This window comes from Corvus hawaiiensis, chromosome Z (assembly GCF_020740725.1).
Source record: "Corvus hawaiiensis isolate bCorHaw1 chromosome Z, bCorHaw1.pri.cur, whole genome shotgun sequence".
Lineage (NCBI taxonomy): Eukaryota > Metazoa > Chordata > Aves > Passeriformes > Corvidae > Corvus > Corvus hawaiiensis.
The window spans coordinates 32,491,421-32,513,149 of NC_063255.1; the positions used below are offsets into that span (position 1 = coordinate 32,491,421).

General features: G+C 42.0%; 1 protein-coding gene across 15 annotated transcripts in view; it reads right to left on the bottom strand.

The window, feature by feature from the left end:
- NRG1 (neuregulin 1) overlaps positions 1-21,729 on the bottom strand; it is a 432,712-nt gene that overhangs the window by 95,998 nt on the left and 314,985 nt on the right. For 7 of the 15 annotated variants that reach the window (XM_048291885.1, XM_048291884.1, XM_048291877.1 and 4 more), the window contains 6 exons: positions 20,465-20,488; positions 15,962-16,064; positions 12,164-12,290; positions 11,510-11,640; positions 10,800-11,003; positions 1,363-6,820 (listed from right to left, as the gene is read on the bottom strand). In XM_048291885.1, coding sequence (XP_048147842.1) covers positions 6,169-6,820; positions 10,800-11,003; positions 11,510-11,640; positions 12,164-12,290; positions 15,962-16,064; positions 20,465-20,488 — 1,241 coding nt within the window. In that variant the 3' untranslated portion in view covers positions 1,363-6,168. Of the gene's footprint in view, positions 1-1,362; positions 6,821-8,324; positions 9,491-10,799; positions 11,004-11,509; positions 11,641-12,163; positions 12,291-15,961; positions 16,065-20,464; positions 20,489-21,729 lie in introns of those variants that run through there. The other 8 variants (XM_048291881.1, XM_048291883.1, XM_048291880.1 and 5 more) reach the window with 4 other exon arrangements.

Below are 21,729 nucleotides of genomic sequence, written 5' to 3' on the forward strand. Positions count from 1 at the left end.
TTGGGCTGGCTCTGAGGCGACAAGGCCCTACACAGCTGAGACATTCAGGTGAGGCAAATAGCCTAAGCATCCAGCCTGCAGCCACAGGATCCCTCCACACGAAATAGAAAGATAGGGAAGTTGTCTGAGGGAAACTGAGATCTGACCAGCCCACCAGGTATTTATTCTCTGTGTTGAGAACTGGGGAAGAGGGAGGGTGACAGAAAACCCTTGCCAGTCATTCCCTCCCTCCATCCCTTCATCCCTCCCTCCATTCCTCTGTCCCTCCCTCCCTCTGTTCCTCCATTTCTCCATTCCTTTGTTCTTCTATCCTTCAGTTTCTCCATCCATCCTCAGTTTGACATTTCATTCAGTACCAATAGGTAGGCCTAGGAGTACTAGCCCTGGGAACAAAGGGATGTGAAACACATCCAAGATGTCTTTGCTGCATTCCTCTCTCCGCTGCTCATGCCTAGCTTTCCTCCTCTTATTTAATGCTTGTTAACAGCAAATGACTTTACATACTTATATCATGTAAGCACAGCCAGATTGGATATCTCCCTTCTCTCCAAGAGAGGCAGATAGTTGGAGAAGGGTAAGAGCAGCACCAGTATACACAATATTTCCAATTTATACAATCTCCACATGTTTTCAGTTCAGTTATTTCCCACATCTGATGTGGTTTTCATGGATTTAGTAATGCTCATTGGATTAATGCCTAAGATCTGGCCCCCACTATGAACCAATGGAAACTTTTAACAATACACAATCTCTTGCAGCAAGTAATTCCCCAAGTTCCCTACACCTTACACGAAGAGCTCAATCCTGGGAATATGGTTCCCAATACTTTTGATTGATTCCATTTCTTTGATTGGAAGAGGTACTAAACATCCAGTCCCTTCCTACCTTCTACAAGATAATTATGTTCCCACAGACCTTTGATACCTTCTCTCAGCTGTCCTTTCAGAATAATGATATCCAGCCTACCCAGTGCTCCCCAGACCTCACCAGCTCCAGATGTTTATTCACCTGGGTTGCCCTTCAAACCCTTCCCCATTATGCTACTCATTATCCTGTGACAAGAAGACCAGGACCACTCATGGTATTTATGACCTGCACAAATCATGAATTTATATAGTGGCATGGTGATGGCATCTAATAGTTCCTAGTATCTGCTTTGCTTTATTGACTTGCTGAACAGCGAGGTGACAGTTTTGTAGAGCTCCCAGAGTCACAAGACTGTGTCATTTCTGCCCCCTCCAACTCCTCCCCCTCCCCAAACCCCATCCATCTTAAGTAGTAATGGTCAGGGTAGAGCTAATAATTCTAACTTAAGAAACTAAAAATGTATGTAGGAACAAGAGTGCCTGCCAGACACCTCTGTAGGGAACAGTCAGAAATCTCAAGGAACAGTGGTCCACAACAACAGAACAAGACCTTTACAACGTTTGGATACAGAAAGATGGTAGCTAGTGACCTGACACAGTCTGCTGAGCAGCTGGGCCAGGACCACACATAAACAATTTAATCCAGCACCTCTTTTACTGAAAATGAATAACAAAACCTTAATAAATCAACAATTACTTATTGCTGTATTTGGGGTAATAAATTCTTTAGTTTATCAGTAGCTTGTGGCTTCCATAGCATGTTCTTTGAACAGTTTGCCTTTCAGTTACATCCCCTTTCTCTCCTGAACAATAAATTAGCATTCTTTTTTTTTTTAAAGGAAAAGAGGGGAAAAAGAGGATATATTACAATTTTTTCAAAGCAAAAGGAAAAACGCAACATCTTTTTGACATATATCTTAAAATAATATGAGGATAACTTTCTCTGCGTGTTAGATGCCTATGCATAAATAATAAAGGACGTTATGTTATTTACAGTGTTACACAATAAACTAAGAGCGTCTCATTTAACACAATATCCATAAAGACAGTAAATAATGAAAACATCCACGTATGTACAAGATGTATTTACAATAGAATAGAGAATTACAAGTGATGATAATTGGCCATGTTCTTTGTCTGCCCTTCTCTGCAGCATTTCATAGGTGCTTGTTTGTTTCTTACTAGAAGTAAGTCCCAGGTGATGGTAAGGAGCCACACTGCAGGGCCAAGAAGTGCTCAACAGGCTGAGAGGTGTGTCCTTTGAGGAGACACCAGTCTGCTATCCTGGATGCTCAGGAAACTGCTTGCAATGTGTGTGAGAGAAGCAGGGAGATGCAGCACTGTTGTTTTGGAGTATTGGAAAGAAGGAGCTTTACTGTTTCCCTGATAAAGGCAGTGATTGATCTCTTAAACCTGGGTGTGTTGGGGTGGCTCAAGTGAGGAAGGGAATAACTGGCCAAAAGGATGGAGTAGGCTTTTCTCTGTTACATGAGAACCTCTATGGAGCTGTAATGAGTTACACCCCTTAAACAGGCAGGCTGTACCAGATTGTGCACAACATAATCCAGCTATACACCCTTGAAAGAAGCCTTTTATCCTGGAATAATTCCTGCATATAAACACATACACAGGGAAAACTCATGGCTCAAATTAAATGACATGGAAATAAATCAGGATGATCTCAACAACTCTGCCACCACTGGAATATTTCTCCCCCTCTTCAAAGTATGTTTCTTCTTGCCATGACTTTCAGCCAAAAAGCTGGCAAGGATTACATAGTGATGGCTGAAGGGTGTTGGGACAGCCTAGCTCAGAGGTCTGGGTAATGAAGCAAATATCCCCAACAGGGGAGCTGGCCTTTTCCATAGGCACTTGCTGGCTCTGCTCCATGCTGCTGCAGCCTCCAGCCCCTTGGCCAGCAGGAGCTGGCTGCAGCTCACCAGCAGCACCTGTGGCCAGGTAGACTCACTAACTTCTGGGTGTGGACCTGACTGATGCGAAACACCTGCACAATGTGATAAACACAAGCTGAGAGGTTGAGGGTCTGTGTCCTCCTCCTGCTTCTGTGAGTGCCAAGTCAGGGCAATTCCCCAACTCACTGCTGCATGAATTGTGCTGTAAGGCTGGGTTCTTCACAAAGATCTAAGGGCTTAGGCAGCCATATCCCCAATTGTATTTTCTTGTTCTTAGGTCCATGTGAAGTCTCCAGCCTAGTTTCATGGTTGCCCTATAACACACTGTGTATGTTCCGAGGGGGAGGAAGAGCAGGAACTGCACAGCGTTTTGACTTCGAGGCACTGCAACAGAAGAGGTGTGGTGTTTTTCCCTAGACCTATACCAAATAAATCTCACATGCACAGCTCCCAAATATGGAATTGCTCCTTCATTTTGTACTGTCCCTCAATAACAACATTGTCAGTAGTCAAATAATCTACTCAACTTCAAGATATGTTCCCTTTCCATTCTGATTAATCTGTCTGGGCTGTTATAGATATTTCAATGAGAGCTCGCCTTGTGGGTGATATATACCGGAGGAGTTTACAAAAGACCTGTGTTATAATCTCTATTCTGCCACTAAGATGGGTGATTTTGGGGCAAATCACTTGTTTCTCTGCCATTCTTTTTCTGTCTCATCTGTTCTACAAGGTCTTTGCAGTATCAGAGGCCTTCCTGAAAGGACAGATATTCAAGAAATTTCTGCCCCCAGAAACTCAACAGTGCAAATCTTTTGGACACTCATGGCCTTCATTAGGAAAGCCCACCTGGCCCTCTGTACTACTGAGCTGCAGAGTTACCACAGAGGTGACTATTCTGCTGCATGGGATTGCAGATAAATAGGCATGAGAAAAGGGATGAAAATGAGAATATGGTGTCTAGAATTTGTAGAGAGCTTTTGTTTCAGTCTGCAAAGGCAAAGTGTGTTCAAGTACATGACAGCTAGGGAAAAATGGCAAAGGGGACTTAAGTCCAGACAGTATGTATTTGCCATCTCCCATAGATTTCTCAAATAAGCAGTGCCATTTTAGCCACCACATAGCCCAAAGCTGTGCTAGTTTCCTAGCCTTTCGGTTCTACCACTAACATCCTAGTGGACAACTTTGTTTCCTATACTAAGGTTTTTTTTGTTCTTTCTCTGCTGAATCTGGTGTTCAGGTAGACTCATGTGTGTTCTTACTAATGTGATATAGTTATTATTTATACAGTGAGGAACTCACTGATTTTTGTCATCCTGGCAAAGAGCTTCTTTTGCTATACTTTGCTTTCAGGTCTCAGATCAAAAGGACACCTTGTTCAGCAAAATTCTTAGGCACATGCTTAAGTTTTTGCATGTGCTGGATGTGTCAATGACAGTCTAGCACATGCTGAAGGTAACTTTTGCTGGGATTAGCATAAGCATATGCTTGAACAATTTACTGAGTTGGGACTTTAGTTCCTCAGGTTTGCATCTCACAAAATTTCCTTGATGTATTTCTTTTCATTTAACTAGGACCAGAATGTGGCCCAAAGGATGAGTGTAGTTTGGCTGAAATTCTTTTTCTCTTGACAGGGCTCTTGTTTAGAGCTCAGTAATACCTGTAAAACATATGTTCTCATTTTCAGAATCCCCAGAGTCTAGGAAAAACATTTGTTTTCCACATCAATCCTGAGTCAATGCTGTGCCAACTGAACACACAACAAAAAATCAAAAGTATAGAAGAGGCAGAGTGACCCTGACTAAACTGATAGGAATTCAGTGCAAAAGAGGCCATTTGCTTCTGTCTGTATGGATGCATCTGCTCCAGCACTGACAGCATCCTTGTTCATTACTAGTCAATGACTTCAAGACTGTCACTGGCTATACAAACACTGATATCAAATAGTCACACATGGGTTACTATGGCTGTAACCCACATGGTGTGCTTGCCTTCATAAATGGGCTCTGCATCAGCCTTGCCTCTCTCAACCCAAGTAATGGAGTCAATAAAGGTGAGTGGAAATAAACTCCATATATTTGCTTTGTCCTTCCTATGTGCCTATACTTTTTAACCATTCAGCAAATCAAGTTCTTCCCTGAAAGGCCTTTCAGTGTCCAAGAGTAAGCCTTACTCCAACAGCAACTCTAACAAGGTATTGCTAGAAGCTTCTCAGGGTTCTTTCTGAGGAAGAGAAAAAGGGGAAGAAAATTGAGGGGAAACACAAGAATAAATCATGTATTAGAAATCAACATTAAAAAATAGAGGTGAAAACTGATTGCACTTTTATTAGTGGCATTTGTTTTCCAGCTAGATGTCTTCCTTGCTTGGTTACAGATATCTATTATATTTGCCCCATTAACATAAACTAATATAAATGCTTTCTTTTTTTTCTTCTTCTTTTTTTTTTTTTTTTTCTTTTTTTTTTTCTTTTTTGTTTAAATAGAATATTGGGTTCAAAGCCTCAGCTAACTTAAACCCATTTCCTAAGGGATAACTAGAACAATTCATATCTGGAAAATAATGAAATGGCAGCTCCTAGTGATTACAAGCTGACCTCTGAATAATAATATATTTGGTTTAAAATCACAGTATTACTTTCTTTCTATAAGTAACATTATTTAATGCAGGTTGGCGCTTTTTTTTTGTTTGTATGTTTTTTGTTATCCTGCTGTAATTAATAGTAGCATGCTGTTGGATCTACTATTATCCCAGTGCTCAAAGAAGCAAACCTTTTGGCTGGCAGAGAGCAGACAAAACTCATCTCATAGACGGAAAGCAAATAAAAGTTCTCATAGAAGAAAATTTTTTTGTTGGGTTTTTTTTTTTACTTTTTTATCTTTTTTTTTTTAAAGTTTTTTTTTTCTTTCTGACTCTGTGTGTGTGTATATGTGTGTTTTTCTGGTGGAGTAGGGTGGGAGTGCCATTACAGGGCTTTCTGATTTGGGGATTCTACAGCAAGCGACCAGAGGGACTTCTGCAATTCTTGCAAATCATACATCCAGTCATTATAATGCAGTGCACAAAAAAGCTAGGACAACTGAGGGCTAAAAGGTTTTGCAAAATACTATGGGACAGCCATCATTGTAACTGTACAAAACTTGCTCTCAACTTAACATAACATAAAGGCACCATTGATATCTTTCCCCATTTTTGAAATACTGTAAAAAATTGCTACATATGGCACATAACACATTTGTACATACGTATATTTAATTTATAAAAGTTTTTTTTCCTCTCCTGTTTTCTATCAGCGGAATTGCTAAAATAAAATAAATTGTTTAATTTAAAGGTGGAATACTTCATTATATAAAATAAAGTTTTACATGTGAATCTATGTGTTTTATGTTTTATACAGCAATAGGGTCTTGGTTAGCTATCACACTGGACAACCTTGCTTGCAACTCTTCTGGTGTGGAGAAGCGATTTGCCGGGTTAGTCCTGGTTTCAGCCAGCCGGAAGGCAGTGGCTGGCTCCAGACTGGTTGCCCCGGGGTTCGGTATGCTCAGGAATGGTGTATCCTCGCCTATTCGTTCATCTTCGGTTTCGGTCTCAGAGCTGCTGCTCTCAGAGCTTGTGTCAGAGTCCACTTCCACCCTGCTGGAAATGTGGCCATTGGGCTTTGTTCTTTTGACCCTCCGGCTGCTGCTGAGTTTCTTTGGAGGCTCCTGTGCTGGTTCGTACTCCTGCGTGGTCTCGTACTCCTCATCCTCCACAATCCGCAGAGGGCTTGGTGGCAGGCTGTTGCTCTCATGGGTGGCATTGTGTTGAAAGGAGTTGAATTGCTGAAGATGGTGGTCATACTTCTCATGTAGCTGCAGTGGAGTCACCAGGAGCAGTGGTCGCTCCTCTTCTATGAAGGGACTCACCGCCACTGAAGGGATCGAGACGGTCAAGCTGGAAGCCGGTGGTGACATTGTGGAGGGGCGGGACTTGGGAGAAGTTGGAGTGTGAAAATCAACAGGTGACATGCGAGCTGGTGTGGTCATAGCTGAGACATACCTGAAGGAAAGAGATGGGGAAAGGTTGCGAGCACAGGAGCAGTGGTGACCTGTGAACACAGCAGCTCATGTGGACTGGGAGAGAAATGGCAGGGATCCCTTAAGATCCCCAGCATCTTCACACAGGTCTACTTAGGAAACTTTCCTGTTGCTATTAATCCTATAAACTGCTGACTTCTGGGACTTTGGGCAAAAACATTTGAAAGCAGGAGGAGCACAGCAAAACTCTGAGATCCCAGCCATGGAGATGCCGTAAATTTTTTGCGAGAATAACTTTCTGGAATGAATCCAGGAATGGGATTCAGAGACAGACAGGCTGCCAGAAACAAAATGCATTTGCAAGTATTTTCTCAAAATACAAACAGCTGCTGCACTTCTGGAAGGATTTGACCAGAATCTGGGGTACATGCAAACAGACAGGGGAAAGAAAGGAAGGGAATTGAAGGACAGTCCTCTTGGGGCTTTACCCTCTTCTGGCAACCAGACTGTCTCAGGCTAAGGAGGAAAGTAATGTTTGGATAAAATCTAGAGCCAGATTCTGCTAATTTTAATCACCAAGGATAGTCAGAGAACCATTTGTAGCACCATCCCAGGAATTTTGTGCTGTTGCACTCCTTGGGTATTAATTACCCTGGCTGGTAGGTCTATCTGCAAAGAAACAGAGAGTATCATTTGTCCTCATATAGGAACAAATTCTGAAAGACAGCATTGTCTGGCCTAGTGTCCATGATTTCTCTGCAAAATCTGTCCCTGTTCCTGTGGGAAGGGTAGTGGTCAGAAGTGATTTCTGAAAATGAAGCTCAATTGCCATTACAGAGTTTGTCCCAAAGAAACAGAACAAAAAATGTAAGACTCTCAACTGGTTTGAATCAGTAGACATGCTATGAGGTCATGTGGATTCATGCCAGGTGAGGATCTGCCTAAAATCACTTGATCAAAAGCACAGTGCCCAACATGGTCTGGCTTTACTTTTATTCTTATCCTAAATTCACCTGCCCGAATTTCATCTGTGTTCGAAGTTAAAATCTTTCTAAGCTCCATCTCCTACACAGGCCCATTGAGAAAAGCTACATGTCTATGATTGAAGCAGTTAGTTTTTCATTAGTGGTTTATTTATCTGAGCCTGAATTTACCAAAATAAATCTGAACCCAGCTTTCTTATCCAATCTATGACTCAGTTGCACATATTACACTTGACAAAAATGGAGTTATGGGAAAAAAGAGAAAATGGGAGACTCTGGACAGATGTGCAGTAGCGTAAATTGATTTCACTAGAGGCACATTGATTGCACATTGATTTACATGAACTGAGGAGCAAGAGAAAGGAAAAAAACCAAACCTGGAGTTATGCATGGGAATTAATCAAGCTGGTTGAGCAAAGGGTAATGAATAGGTCTGTGCATTGGATGAATTAAATAATTTTTTCTCCTTCCATGAGTGAGCTTTTAATCCCTTTCACATTTTTAAATAGGCATTGTCTGAAAAACTGAAGCCTTTCTACATTCCCAGCTGGTACAGTGTTGGGTATACGTCTTCATGACATACTGGATTTTAGCTAAACTGGTTCTGCTAATGCATTGAGTTGGTTAAATGTGTTCAGTGTACTGTGCATGCTTCCAACAGTGTCAAGTTACTCATACTGGAGTGTTGTGCATTCACACATTTCTGCTGTATTCCCCCACACCATAACAGGGCAGTGCTAACTAGCTGCTGTCTGCGATCTGAGGCTCGAGAGCTGATCTCGTGCAGCTCTAGCTCATCCTGAAAGGAAGGTTAAAAGGCGATTGATTTATCCAGCTTCATGGCCAACTATGCTGGCTCAGTGAAAGGGGATCAGAGTGTATACATGGCCATCCAGCAAGCATTAACTAGTTATATGCTGCCAGCTTCATCATACAGTCCAGCCTTTTGTGCAGAGGTGGTGTTTTTTGATCTTCTCTCCTGTAAGACAGCTAAGGACAGCCAAGATAAAACTGCTTGTGCCCTCTGCTTGTGTACACAGGTGGCAGGGCATGGGATCCAGCAGATGAATGGGGTAATGCAAAAGAAGCCCTCGTAATGTCTGTTCAATTTCATTTGAAATTTGAGGGAGTACAGCCTTGATCTACCAGTTCACAGTACAGCAACATTTGATGGCTTCAGGAAGTAATCTGTCAGCTCCTACATTCCTTTATGTTTCTGAGTAATTTTTAGTTCCAAATAACTCTCATTTTCTCCCTTACATACACACACACACACACACAATCCATCTCAGGAACAATTGGCTGTGTATTTCCTGCTTGCTAAAAATAGATGAGGCCTGCAATTAATGCCCAGGGAACTATCATCTCCCATGTTCCAAATTTCTGATTGCTTCAGGCACAGGCTAGGCTGTCAATGCCTGATGAATTATTACAGAAATGTTGCTGCTTTTGACCTATTGTACAACCTTCAAGAGACACAATAATTGATGAAATGCCTTCTTTCTTCTCAGGGAAACAAAAAAGAATATGCTCCTCCCCGCTCCCCTCCTCCCCCCCCAATGAAATCTAAACAGTTCATATTAGAATGATGTTTTGGGTGTCCCATGCAATGCAGGCAGGCAGCAAGAATGGTCTTCACTTCCCACATGCAGATGCCCAAATACACCAAGCTCAAATACTCACCACTGGCAGGCGTGTGGCCATGCATCCTGCTCGGTTCCCAGGCAGGAGACAACATGGTATTTACTGTTACAGGTCCTGATCCAGCAAAGCACTTAAGCACATGCTGAGCTCTACCCATGTGAGTAATCTTGCTGATTTCAGCGGGCCTACTTGCACGATTAAAAGATAATCTTGTCAAAGTGCTCTGCTGAATTGGAGCCATGGCTGTTTATGTCATGTGAGCCCTGTATCTTCAAATTAAATTCCATGGTAAATAACACGTAACTTTTAACAAGAAAGCTACTTTATTATCCTTGGTGGCACCACACTCAGGATCCTTCCTCAGTGGGCCCTCTTCCTGCTGCTAAGCAGTTTGTGTGGCAGAGTGAGTACCACAGAAATGGCATTTCCTGTACTGGCACATTTATTTTTCTGAAAACCACAATTTACACAACTCAGTGTCCTTAGGGATTGTCTGGCTGCATTTCTGACATCATGGACACCCTACAAAGACAAATCCCTTGTGATTTCGAAGTGCTCAGAGAATTGGTCCATAACCTTTTGCTTTCCTTTTCTTCTGCCTATGATTCCTGGGAGCAATGCTCTCTTTAAATGTCTTGTTTCTTCTCAGTCTTTCTTTTGCTATTCTGGGGCCATCTTGAAGTAAAATGCTAGTGTAAACCTGAGAAGGATTTTTTCAGTAAGTTTTTTTGCAACTGATGCACTTCTAGGCAGACCTTAGGAACTGATGAACCAGCCTTTTCAGAAAAAAAGTTACTTGGTTGGAAAACTCCTGGTCAGCTTCATTTATAACTATTCCTGATTTAATAATGACCAGAGTCCTTCTGGCTTGCACTTTGTGTTCCTTGCTTTCATTTAATAAAAGGTTAAGGGGAATTTTTAAAGGGTTTAGGAGCTGGAATACTCCAGAAAGTAGGTGGTGGCATAATTTCTATACTGCTTAGGAGTCCTTAGTGCCCTCCATCTGTGGATCAATACATTACTTTCTCCCCACAAAATCTCTCAGTTTTCTCACTTGCATCTTCTAAGAAATTGGTAATTGGCAAAGTTCTGTTTATACTTTACAATGGAAATTTCTGACTAACTACTCCAATGGAGCTTTTCCAAGTGTGAACTGCTGGCTAATAGGACTAAATCCAGTAGAGGCAAGAAGGGCAGAAATGCTTTTGGTAGGCTTTAAACTACTACTAAGCTCTCCACCTTTATGAATAAGGAGATATATGCCCTACATGAAGAGGTGCACTGTTGCATTTTCTCCTTTGCCCCCAAGCTTTGAAACCATCTGGGAAAACACCAGGCCTTGCCAACTGAAAACAGTGAGGTGGTGTGTCCTACCTTTCACTGTGAGGAGAGTCTCGGTAGGAATCGGGGGTCTCTCTCGCATGCCGGAGGAAGCTGTTGCCTTCCCGTGGCCCGCCGATGCCATTAAGGCGGCCCCGGGGCCCTGCTGGGCTGGTGTGCCTGCTATTCTCCATGGAAGAGCTGATGAGCACCGAGTGGCTTTCAGAGAGGATGCTTTCAGTGTGGCCATTACTCCAGCTGGAGAGCAGCAACCAAGAAAAGAGAAAGGACGAGTGTGAGAGTGGGCTTTGGTGGCAAATGTGTACGAGCAGAAGCTTATCCAGGAAAAGAAGGGTTCTGTTGTCACACAGGATCTGCAGCATAACCTTTGGGTTGGTAACTGGGGTTGCAGAGTTTAGTGAATTGTATGAATCCACAGGCATCAAGGTCATTTTGCTTGTATCGATAAAAGGAGAGGGAAGGAGGGCTTTCCAGTCATCAGAACTGTCACTGATTTAGCAATTTGCATATACTAAAATTCACTGTGACAGTATTGGAATGCCATTCAGACAATAAAGGTCTTTGTAAATGCCTGTGAAGATAATTAATTAGGTGATATGACATCAAATACCATTAGTCTTAAAATGAAAACACTATGAAAGGAGCATAAAACTTCCTTGGTTTGTTGTTTTACACATCTTTTTGGTTTTGCAACAGCAACGGATCAGATATTACAGCTGCCATTTGCCTTCTACCTCCAGTACCTGTGGCTAGGTGTCTGGGTGACTGTCACGGAGTGATGTGTTGTTGAGGTGTAGTGGCTTGTAGAAAACGAGGTCTCTGTTTCTCGCTCAATGACATGCTCACTGGAGATTACATTTTTCGAAATGTACTGCTGAAAAAACCCAGACAAACCTCAGGTTTACAAACTGTAACTCACAGCACATTTGTATACATAATTGCCAATCCCTCCTTCCCAGATTTCAGTCTTTTACATGTGCCAAAGCACAAATTTTTTCACTTAAATACATGCAGAAACCATACCAACACACATACTGGCACATCCATATACACCTCTGTGTACATAGCCCATCTAGACTCAAAATAGAAGGAGACAAATGAGGAAAGTAGCAAAGGTCTGCATCCCAATCAAGCTATAAAAACATATCTAAAAAGGGAATGAGAAGTCCCAATAGACAGAGACGTGGGAAGGCAATGCCCCTTTACCATCAGCTACACCAAAAATACTACTCTCTGATGGAGGAGATGGCAGTAGTTTGCGGTAGCAATTTTTTCTGTGTGGAGAAAGCCAAGAGAAATCAGTCCCCAGCCTCCAGCAGGTAGATGTTTAAAAGCTGTGGGGTGAGCTTTCCTGTGGCACTGGTAGCCTAGGCTGAAACATGGGCAGTGAAACCTACATTCACCAGCTGGACGTTATCCGGCGGTGGGTTGGGGTGGTGCGGCCCGTTGGCCATGTTCATCACATTGTTCCTTTCCGAGCGCAGGCTCTGCCGAAGGCGGTCATGCAACTTTTTCCTCTGCTTCCTGTGCATGAAACACGGAAATGATTTTAATAGACAAAAGGAAAGCAGCTGCACCTTTCAGCATATTGATGTTGGTGATAATAATATAACATCATTTTTTTTGCCAGAATTTTCTCCACTGCTGCTAGAGCTCAGAGTAACTCTGAAAACCACAGGTCTAATTGCAGCTGGAGCTGTGGGGACCTGCACAGGGGGAAGGATATTTGGGATCCCTTCCAGGAGTCAGCAGGACACAGAGGGATGGGAATAAGTGAGAGAAAAAGGGAAGCTACTTCTAAGCAATGCCCTGTCTCAGGCGGAGCTCTTTTCTGCACTCAGAAAGGAGGGGAGAGAGATTTTAACTCAGTCACCTTGACACCCTCACAAGGGCCAAGGCAAGGTTTCTGACAGCCCATTGAGTTTTGCCTCTCTGTTCATTGCATGGAGTCGAGGTGTCTGTGCCTCAGGGCTTGCTTGCAGACACTGGAACACAGTCTTTGTGATGTGGCAGTTACACATTTTTTTGGTGGGATTCATCCCTTACCTCAACAGTGTACTTCAAGTACATAAATGTGTTAAAGAATTGAAGAGCGCAGAGGAAGCCTCAGAAATCCAAAGTGAGAATATATGAGACAGGCCTGAGCCTGCAGACTTCCTGGCAGCTCTGGAAGGTTTTGTTTCAGCAACATCAGATTTGCTCTGGAACCTAGTGATTAGCAGGTGGATGCCATGGCTGCTAATGCATTTAGTAGAACTACCCATGTACTAATGATATGATCTCTGGCTGACTTTGATGCTCCTACTGTTTCCTGTCCTTAGCTGCTGTTTCCCCACTTGCTAATAACATGTAAGTCTTTTGAGGAGTGGCTGCAGGAGCTGGGGGTGTTTAGCCTGGAGAAAAGGAGGCTCAGGGGTGACCTTATCATTCTCTACAACCACCTGAAAGGAGGCTGTAGCCAGGTGGGTATTGGCCTCTTCTCCCAGGCAAGTAGCAACAGGACAAGAAGAAATGGTCTCAAGCTATGCCAGGAGAGGTTCAGGTTGGACATCAGGAGAAATTTCTTCATGTAAAGGGTTATTAAGCTTTGGACTGCCCAGGGGTGTGGTGGAGTCACTATCCTTGGGGGTATTCAAGAAATGGTCATGGCACCTAGTGACATGGTCTAGTTGATAAGGTGGTGGCCAGTCAAAGATTGGACACAATCTCAAAGGTCTTTTCCAGCCTAAATGATTCCAAGATTCTGTAATCCTTCCAGCCCTCCTCAGAAGAAATTTTCAGAAGATCATTACAAGCTGTCAGCAACAAAACTTTTACAGCATAGTAAAACCTGGCACTGTGAAGGCTATGCAGAACACACTAAATAGAACACCAAAATAAATAACGAGAGAAAGGGCTATTCAATTTCAGACTAAATTTATCAATATTACCCAGTTTTCTCTCATTACATTGGAGAACTTCCACCATACTGTCACAGAATCCGGAGCAGTGAAGGGAGGATGCAGGCTCCAACACACTGCGGAATGCATATGACTTTGGCTGTGGCAAAATCTAAAATACTTAAAACTCCTGTGCCGTATGCAGAAGTGCAGATAGTGTTGGCAGGGTAGGACAGCATAAGATATAACTACTTTCAATCCTGTTTTGAACTCAAGGGGACTCTTCCAAGCATTACAAAAAGGAGGATTGAGGGAGGGCAATAAATATGCTGAAGCTTGACAGCCATGAATGCTTAAAGACAATGAAAACATGACTTTACACACAGTGTTTTACATATTTTCTCTGTGTATATGTGCCTGGGTAGTGGAAAATGCTTACTTTATGTCACATCACATGAATGGCATACGCAGATACATCTGTCTTGGAAATGCTCTTGTCTCAGAAGGATACAGTATGTGATCCATGTGGATTTTGTGCTTTGAGGACAACCAGGCATCATCTTAGGACATGTAAGTAGTTAAGGTGTATAGAGAGTGCAGTTCCAGGAGACATTTGAACTACCAAAAGACCTGCTGGGCTGAGAAGCAACATGCAAGCAAGGTTTTAACTCAATTTCACAGCTCCCTTTAATGAGACTCTGGAGACCTTGGGAGCTGAGAACAACCTGAATTCCTTTACATGGTAGAGAAAGTGAGTTCTAGAAGGAGTTTGAGTTTGTCTACTATAGGACTGAAATCCTGGCACATGTAACCTGGGAATCCATCCCCAGAAAACCGCATTACTTCCCACCTTCAGTGACCAATGCATTTGAATTTGCACGCTTCTATCTGTGCTATTCATCTTCTAGCAAAAGGACACTAAAAAAAAGGAAATTACTCCACAAAACTGAGAAGAAAGAATAATGGGAAAGTTAGTGTGTACTTCACTAAAGAAGCTTTTTTCTTCATGTAAATGATTTGCAAATAAAGTACCTTTGAATTAAGACTCAGTGTCTGAAGATACTGCCTTGGCAATTATCAGCAGTATTTTTTGCAAGGAGACCAACAAAATCTAAGCTACTACATAGGTTGTTCTCCTAATACCATTCCAGGATTTCTCTTGGTTCTGAGTTTTCCCCTATTCAGGGAAAGGAGCATATGCAAATCACCTCACAGATAACAGTCTGGCGTGACTGCTGCATTTGGAGGGCCATATCCTGGCATGGTCCTCTCACCAGCTGTGTTTGAAAACACTTAGCTTTTGGTTCACAGTGGTTGCTGATGTCTGGGGCAAAAAAACTATCCAGACCTCTGATGGATTCTGGGGGCTCTTTATGCAGAAAACCATACTTCAGGATCCTGACTAAATGTTTGTTGAAATACATGGGGAGGTGATTCCTAAAAGCAGTAATTGATCTGATTTTTTATTACTGTTTCAGTTGTTCCCCACTGACCACTGGCACAAGGTTATGGGTGGGAGCAGTTATGTATATGTGTTTGGACTCTTACTGAGAGGGACAAATGATCTCTCTCCTCCCCTGCTGTTAACACATCCATTATTGGAGAGGCTTACAACAAAAAACAACAGTCCAACTGCCAGTCAAGCCTTGTAACAGTAAATCACGTTTATACAAATGTGGAATATTTATGATAAGGGTTTTCTGTGTTTTGGTGGGAAGATTTATAAGAGCAGACAGAAGTTTTGGCAGCAGAAATTCTACTGATGTTCTGTGTAATTTATGGTCCAGAGTGCCTCATGCATGTTTGAGAGCCACCCCCAGGAATTTAGAGACTCACAGAATGCATTTAAATGCGTACTTTTGCATTGAGAGCACTTTTGTGTTCAATTTTTTGGCCTTTTATGTATAGTAACTTTTAGCATCATTAATCGTGTCTCAAGTACAAACAAATTAGGCTTATACATAAAATTTACTGCTGGAGAGCAACAGGATTCCAATGTTGGAGCTTGTTCCTTTTCAGCTGGGGAAACCAGCTGAAATGGGCAATAGAAAAACAAACAAACAAACAAACAAAAAAAGGAAAAAAATTGCCAAAAAGACTGAGAAACCTTTCAGATACCTGTCTTATTTTTGCACTGCTGATGGACATGGAGACCTACATTCATCTGGCTTGGACCAGAGCACCCTGGTCACAGGTTTGTCTCTTAAGCTCACCTCTAGAGAAACCCAGATGCAACCTTATGCCCAGAGAAGCTACAATCAACTGGGAAGGCCCTGACCAACAACCACAGATATAAAATAGAAGAGAAAAGTTTACTTGGTTTTGCAGTAGGCCACCACACACATGATGCCAACTACTAGAAGAGCAATGCAAATGCCAGTTATGGTCAGCACCCGTTTCTGGTACAGTTCCTCAGCTTCTAGAAAGGGACAAAAACAGAGAAAGTCACAACATGGAGGATGGCTAGGCAAGGAGCACACAACTGCTGTCATGCTACAAACCACTGCACAGTCACACAGCCACACCGAGACACAGCCACCACACTTCAGGCAGACTCATTATTTACTGCAAGGAGAACAGGACTACACCACAAACTATTAACACAATACTAGGGATAACAACAATTACAGTCAAAAGTCACTTTTTTTTTTTAAAGCCAACGAGAATAATATCTAAGAAACAACTTCACAGTTGACAAACACAGCATTTGCTGGAAATAAAAATGCACTGTGTTAAGGTAATAATGTGAATTTGCAAATGCTTTGGAAGTTTTGCAAAGACAGCTGGAATGAAAGCCATTTTTACAGGTCTTATGAGAAATTTATTTTCTTATTATCTTTTTTGGATTGTTTTCATATCCAATATCCCTCTGGTCCCATGTCAATTTATATCTCAGCTGTCTTTACAGGAGAGATTTCAAAATACTCTTCTACATTTGAGACATGAGCTTGGCTTGTAATTATATCACCAATGGAAATGAAGACAGGTTTTGAGCTCTGGTCATAAAATTCAGACTCTTTCTCCAGTGCTCCTCCTAAAACACAGCAGTATCAGTGACCAGCAGTGCCTTGTGTGAGAGAAATGCAGAGTTTCAACTTGTATCCACTTGTGACCAACAAAGGAATTCTCTATCTAGGGTGGCAGCCTGCTCAGTGATGACAGCTTGTTACCGATCTCATTCATCGGAGATATTTCATTTTTATAAAGGTGTTAGTAGCACTGCTAATGTTTGGGCTGGAGCTACTGATGCTTTCCAGCCTCGCTCATGCTTGGCAGAGAGCATTGCTGAGTGCTCTGCTGGGGAAATGTTACGTAAGGAGCTCTGAAACAGAGGCGCATTCTGTGTTGACGCTTTACAGATGTGGATTTGTGTTCCTGCTGTTAGGAAAAAATGGATGTCTAACTTTAGTCAAGTCTTATTTTTGAGTAAGCAGACAGACCAGTAGTGATCTACAATATTGACCACAGTCAGAATACCAGCAGATGATTAAAAATAAATGAATGAATTAGAGCTGCACAGCTTTGCACTACCTTTGGGATAAATGCCAGCATTATTCCTGCTGGAAGGGACTTACATCTGGGACTGGTACAGAGGTGCACAATGGTCTCTCACATGTGCCATATGTCCCTGTCCAAACGATGTGTTGTCATAAATGACACACCAGTTCAAGGGAAAATACTCCTTACTGAACAGGGAGCCTTCCCTCCAATGTGCTTCCTGAGTTTTGTTTTAAAGTCACTGTGGGCAAGCGGCAAATACTCCATGCAACAAACCAAAAACCAAAAATAAATCTTAATTTCTCTGATACAACGCACTACATCATGGAACAAATTTATCTTACAAGCCAAACCCACTGTAAACCAAACACCAGCAAACAGGTCATGAGCACTGTCAGACAAAATTAATAGCAGTAATTATTAACAAAGGGGGGGAAGGGGGAGAGAAGAAGTGAGTTTGGTAAAACTAGGATGCTGTAAAAATGTATTAAAGAAAAATAAATATAACTCCAAAAACAGAAGGTCAAAAAAGGGAAGAAAGAAAGGGCTGAAACTCCAACCAAACCAAACCAGGACAAAGAAAAAGAGGAAGGTGAAATATAGGGAAAGACTGGAAAAAAGGGTAGAGAAGTCAACTGCAGGCCTGGCACAGCATGCTTGGAACTGGAAAAAAACAGAAAGAAATGCTTGGGGACAAAAAAAAAGGTTGAAGCAGATTGTGAAGGGATTTCTCATACAGCATAACTCCTCGCCTAGGCTAGTTAGTGGCACTTGATCCCCTTCCCATTTTTGCCCCTTCTGAAAGCGCTTATTAGTTAGCCATGGAAATGGTGTATTACAAGGATGTCACAGGAAACAGGAGAATTGTGCTAAGCAATTTAGGGGCTAATTTGAAATGTTTTGAATTATTATTATTTTTTTAAAATTGTCATGCTGTCAGCTGTTAGCTTATGAAAGCAAAATGAACAATGACATATCAACCCGTTTTTTTTTGGAGGCCAAGGGAGAGGAAGTAGAAGATTAATTGACAGTGGACACCCTGCTCAGTTTTTCCCTGAAGGAAAAATTTCCCTGACTCCAGGAGGTTTGCTGCAGGCTGAGGCTGTTGCAGATGAGCTGGGCAGCTGGCTGGTGATGGCCTGACTGAGTTTGCCAGTGGGCCGAGGCTTGTTGCTTGGGGCGTTTCTGGGTGCTCACTCACTGCAGGGGATGGGGGATGAAGCCCTGAGCAATGGTCCTAGCACCAGCACGTCTTCTGGGATAGCACAGGTCTTGATGGGCATGGGATATTAAACCCCTGGATCTGCTTTTATAACCTCAGTTCCCTTCTGTGCCCTTTGAAACAAGGCCCTAAGGACAATACAGCTTGGCACGGTGTGCATGAACGGTGGTGCTGCCATGCCTTCCCTCAAACTCTGGGGGCAAGGTCTGCCTAGGAAGGCACATGCACCTGGGCATGTCATGCCCAGCAAACCAGCAAGCTCTCATGTAAACCTGGCCATGCTCCTGGCTGACAGGGGACAGCAGGGGCCAAATGGGGGATGCCCTGCTGTTCTGCAGGGGCCAATGTGGGTGACAGGGGATGCTGGCAGCTTGGACAGGACTGGGATCCTGGTCAAGACTCTGCAGATGGCATGGTACCTCAAAGAGAAGCCTTGGACTCTCTGTTTAAGGCCAAGAAGAGTTTTGCAAAGAACTTCTGCGGGGCACTTGTGGTTATACTACATCTTGCCTCAAAACTACCTTCTCTCCCTGACCAGTGTTAACATTTACAGAGTCTGTTAGTGACACCCAGATAAATAATACATGCTGATCAAACTATCTTGAAAAAAAATTATAGCAGCCTTGCAGGAAAGTCTGTAAAGAATTGTATGTGCCGTGAGAATTTAGAAAGATTTTAGCCTGTTAAGTATTAAAAATAATTTCAATAATTTTTTTCCCTATAGAATGATATGAAAATCAAATCAATGTATGACTTAAGTCAAGATATTAAATGTGCAGCCTTTCAAATATGCATATTATGCAATTAATTTCACATCACTCTTGTTTATACAAAACTGATGATACATAAGGTCTTAAATTTGCTCTGTTTTAAAGTTTTTCTTCTTACAGATAGCTAGGGATTTTTAAAAGAATTTAATTCCAAGAGATTGTTCTGCTGATGTAATTTCATATATAAAGCAAAATTTGCAGGTCAGTTTTTAACAGGATTTTAATTTAACTCCTCATGTGTTAATGTAGCCATATATCTTCCACTACAATCTAATATTTATGTGTGGGAACTAATGCTACCTTAGGATAATAATAAAAACAAAAATAAGCTGGGCTGTGAGTGATTTTTTAAATTTGGGCTTGTAATGGATTTTCCATAGTTCACAGCTTAAGCTAATGACATATTGTGGGGGCATTTTTAATAAGAATGTGAACTAAAACTGCCTCATCATCTGTTTTTTTTTCATTTACCAACAATTATAGGAAATTCCAAACTAAAACTGACCTGAATTTCAAGTTAGCCTATTCAAGAAATGCATTATTTGTACCCCTGAATACAAACAGCTAGTTAGATGAGTACAGTCTATTCATGACTAAGACTTAAAAGATCAATTTCCACTATATTTAAAGTTGAAATATGAAAATAGTACCCACTGCCAATGTTCTTGTTGAGTTTAGTTTTAGAAATATTGAATATATATATGCTGACTTGAGGATCTGGAGTCTAGCTGTAAACTTCTATTTAAATTCCTAAATAACTTTCAGTCCACTTCAAATTTACAGACCTGGAAAGGAATGTATATATGCATATAATTTACATATATTTATAGGCAGCTGATATACACATAATGTGTAACCACCTAGATGTGGGTTTAGACATAAAACTTCACTTGAAAATCAGTGCTCAACACTGCAAATTTGCAGAATTTTAAGTGGTCATAAGTTTCTCTTTTTTAATACACTAGTTAGTAATTTTGCCTAAAACATACAGTGTTTCCAAAACCTGGCAACCCTAGAAGAACTCACCAAAAACAGATGTCAAAACCAGCCAAAACTATACAGCAGAAAAAGGAATGTACACTATGTTATGATCACTTCAGTAATTCCTAGAACTCCTTAAGTCTGGAATATCCTATCACTATTACCATTTTAGTGAACTGATCTCCACTAACACTTTGACAAGGGTTGTTGTTATAGCTGTATGATCCCTTCTAAAGCATAAAGAAATTGGTTAGGAATTGAAAAGGGGAGGTGTAGAAAAAAAAATAAAAAGGGGTTTATCTCTCAGGGTCTAGAATCTGCAGGCTAAAAGGAATGATTGGTCCATACCCATAAATTCAATCCCAAGATGCTCTGCCAATGCAGAAAGTTGTCAAAAAAAAGAAAGAAAAAGGAAAAAGTTTCAGAAAAGAGCAATACACTGTACTTAAAAATAAATTACATATGAGAATTACAGCTATTCTGTGTCTGCACATGAAACAGGACAAGGGGGCGCATGGTTACATGGATGGTGCTCAAGTGCACCTTTTTAGCTATGTGACCAGACGTTCTGCAAGGCTTATACACAAAAATATGTATACATGGCAGGGCATCTGAGCAGCCACAGTCCAGAGAATGCAGCAGGAACCATTAACCCTTAAGATCTTACTGAGATGAACAGGGCTATGGCCTGAGGATGCCACGTGCAATGGCTGATTGGTTTCACATGGGATCATGACAGCAAAGGGATGCTCTACAAAGGGCAGCACACCCCTGCAAATGGGTTATGCACTGCTCTCCCTTCTGGCCTTGCTTCTGTCCCCAGAATGCATATCCTTGCTCCTGTAGGCTGTGACCTGGAGGTAGCTGGCAGTGCTTACTCAGCAGTGGGAGTCCTCTGCTTTGCAAATTGACTGCAGCAGGCCTCCAGCTTCTGGAAAATGAGGAGCCAACCCCTTTTCCCTGTCTTTGGACTGTGCTGCGTTGGCAGAACAACTTGTTGACCAGCTGGATGGACCCTGGGGTGCAGGGCCTGATCCCTTTACACAAATCACACACCTACATCAGCACTCCCAGGCCCCAGCAGCTGGGGGTAAGGAGGAGCACAAGCTTCCCCCCAGCAGGTACCCTAGGACACCCTTCCCATGGGGCCAACACCACAGCCATGGTAGCTCTTGCCTTTTTTTGTTCCTGTGTGCTGTGAAATTTAAATCCAATGGTAATTTTCACGGCAAATTGATTTTTTAATGTCTTTTGCACACATGGGGAATGTCAACTCTGCATTGCCAATCAGTAACATCTTAAGGGTTAAGTTGGAATCCATCCAGGTCTCTTCCTAAAGAGCCAGTATCACATGCCTACCTGAACTCTGCTAACGATATACATTAGTTGCATAGAAAGCTTGATTGAGTCTTCAGTAAAATGAATGACATGCCCATGCATATACATTGCTGTAATTATGCTTGCTTATAGGTAAGACACCTAGTTTGAAGGTAATTTCATTTTAGGGAAGTCATTCATATCATGCAGTTTCTATTTCATATAATTCAATAGGAAGTTGGTATTTAAAATGGGAAGGTATTCTGGCTGAAAGGCCTAACAAAAAAACATGCTGA